The following is a 3,099-nucleotide window of genomic DNA, read 5'->3' on the forward strand; positions in this document are numbered from 1 at the left end:
AGCCCCTTTGTTAACCAGAAAAAAAATATATAGCACATTTCGCCAAATAATTTATATTTATTTGATTTATTTTAATTTTAATTTTAAATTCATTCATTCATAAATTTATATTTTTATTTAACTATAAATTATATTAAACTTTTACAAATTAAAAAAAGGCAAAAAAAGTTTATTAATCATAACTTATATTTTTATAATTATATGATATCTTTTAATATTATTTTTTCAATAAATATTTGTATTATATAATAATATAATAGGTATAAACTAATTAACAAATTATTAAAATTTAAAAATAATTATTATTTTCATATAAAAAAAATAAGAAATACTTATAATAAAGAGAAAAATAAAAATTTTATATAAATTGTTAATTATATCGAATTAACCAGTTAAATCTATGACTAGTTAAACCAGTAACTTAGTGATCCAATACACTGATCGGCTCAATTACTAATTCGATTTTGATAACTATGATTTTAGGAATTAATATTTTTGTAATACTTATTTAAATAAAAGCCAATAATTTGATCTAATTTTATAATGTCTACATTTATAATATACATATTTGTTTCTTTTTATTTTTTGTCTATCAATATAATTTTTAGATGCCTCACCTTCCATCACATGATTATGCTTATTTTTAATATATATTTTATTCTAGTAATTTATTTTAATAGTAGTGTACACTTGTATGGTTGGCTATCTATTTAAATATTCACCTTTCCATTTCATGATTATGCTATGCATTTAATCATACATTTTTTCTTGACATATCCTTGCTATTGGTTCATTGACTTCATTCACTGGTTTGTATATGAATATATTGTATTTTAAAATGAATCTACGCGGATAGTAATATGTTAACATATAAGGAGAATCTCATTCCAATAATTCTTCTAGGTTCTATCTTCACAATGAACGGATGAAAAAGAAACTATCCCACAAAAAATACTGACAAAACATATTTCCAAATATTTGAATTTTCTTTTTTTCATCCTTCTTGCTGTGATTGCAGAAGACAGGAATTTTTTTTTCTTGAACTCATCTTGAACTAAGCAACTTCAGCTCCATTTTGAACCAACTTGTCAACTAGTTTTAAGTCTTATCTAGCTTTGGGGATCAGTCATTTAACTATAATGCCTACTCCCATGAAGACAACTTGTTAAGATAATATTGTAAATTAATAGATAATTCGATTAAACATGTTAAACTATCGGTTTATAATATCATTTTGACACGAAGATGTCTTATACATCCACCTAAGAGAAGACAAGCAAAAAAGTAAATGCACCTACCCACCACAAAGAATACACCCTATTCCCTGCATATACCATCTATAGGCTACCCCAAACTAAGTGAGAAGCCTTAAGCGCATCATCAAGCAAATCCACATTGAAGAAAACTAAAGTACACCCTATCAGATCACATGTACAAACCGATCCTAGCAGGGAAAAATTATAACTTAGGAGTCAGGACAGCCAAAATCATGTTGCAATATAATAGACTAAACAAAAATGCTTGGTCTCATTACAGTCTTTGGAGAAAAAAAAAAGTCTTGCAATGTAGCAAAATTAAATATATCATAACTCAAACATGACAAAACCATTGATCAATCCCAAAGAAAACAAAACTCTCCAACCAAAGGCTAAAAGAGAAGATACCACCCCCATTTAGTCTCCCTTCTTCCTAAACGAGCAGCCCTCCGTTAGCCTTGCTTTTCCACCTGTAGGTTGGCACAAGACCGTTTGGCAGTTTCCACACACCACGACTGTCTGAGAGTGGCTGAATACAGTCGTACTGCATCAACATGGAAATCAAAACGTCAAAATCACTCAAGATCAAATCATTTATTTGCCCACAATTATAACTTCAGAATCAACAGGAATGAATGGATGCAACTTACATGTTGAAGCAACCTTGGCATTTCACATCCTACAAGACAGGAATACAAGAAACAAAAATTAAATAGACAAACAGATAACAATTAAAACTTGGAAAGAAACGAGCCAACCTTGGATCGAATCCAGTGTGTGGTTCAACAAATGACAAAATACAATTTGAGAGCTATTATAAAAAAATAGAATACCATGAAGAAAGAATTAGGAGACTGAACAAGACGCTTGAGCTTGTGCTTTCTCTTCTCAAGCTCAGCCGGTGGATTAAGCAAATCGATATCGTTCTGCAGAACCTACTCAACACAAAATCACGATAAATTTCGGTTACTGTTACTAGGGAAGGAATAAAACCCTAAAGAAAACAAAAAAAATTCGAAGGTATACAACAGAAAAGAAAGTCGTCTTCGTATAAAACATCATTCATCTACGAACAAACATAATGCATACAAGAAAGAAAACAGATCTGAACACAGACAAAGAAAAAAGAGATTATACTTACCATGCTGGCGAAAAAATAAGTAGCGGCAGGGAAACCTCCGAAGCAGAGAACCCTAGGAATGTGGCAGCAACAAACTCAGACTCTGGCTAAGTTTGGCTGCATGAGATTTAAAGAAATAAAAAAGAGGGACGTAAGTAGTGATGTTTATGTAAAGAGGGTTTCCTCTTACCCAGCCCAATATTTAATAATGGGCCAGTTGTTAATAATTTTCTGTCTTTCAAATTTTGTAATTTATTCTATATCAACCAAAAAATTTCAAAATATTCTAGAATACTCATAATATTTTAGTGTCAATGATGGTAACCTGTATAGTTTGGTGCCAAAGTTTATTAGTAATGAAATTTGTTAACAAACAATTATTAATTATAGTAAAATTTATCAATAATTACAATATTTATATCATATTTAAGATTATTGCTTCATCATAATAGTCGATTTTGTCAAAACACTATAAATTGGAGTCATTGTTTTTTGGGGGGTCAATGCGGAGTCATTGTTTATTCTTTACTAATTTTCTGAGATTTGTATGAATGTATTTTAGCACGTTTGAATAACATGTATCATTGTCAAGCAACGGATTAACATTTCAAGTGCATTCCTTAGTGGCAAGTTCCACATGCCAACTACTCATGGCTTTCTTTAAATCTTTATATTTTTATTTACAATGTATACCTTTATAGCTTATTTTTATTATAATTTCAT

At 29.5% G+C, this 3,099-nt stretch overlaps 1 protein-coding gene across 1 annotated transcript; it reads right to left on the reverse strand.

Annotated features, from left to right (window-relative positions):
* Positions 1-1,490: 1,490 nt before the first annotated feature.
* On the reverse strand, positions 1,491-2,539 carry LOC107478255 (40S ribosomal protein S27-2). Its single transcript, XM_016098390.3, has 4 exons — positions 2,398-2,539; positions 2,090-2,191; positions 1,907-1,935; positions 1,491-1,800 (listed from the first exon to the last, which is right to left on the reverse strand). Exons 1-4 carry the CDS (start codon positions 2,398-2,400, stop codon positions 1,674-1,676), a joined length of 261 nt encoding a protein of 86 aa, XP_015953876.1. The 5' UTR covers positions 2,401-2,539; the 3' UTR covers positions 1,491-1,673.
* Between the last annotated feature and the right edge of the window lie 560 nt (positions 2,540-3,099).

This window comes from Arachis duranensis, chromosome 3, assembly GCF_000817695.3.
Source record: "Arachis duranensis cultivar V14167 chromosome 3, aradu.V14167.gnm2.J7QH, whole genome shotgun sequence".
Classification (NCBI taxonomy): Eukaryota; Viridiplantae; Streptophyta; class Magnoliopsida; order Fabales; family Fabaceae; genus Arachis; species Arachis duranensis.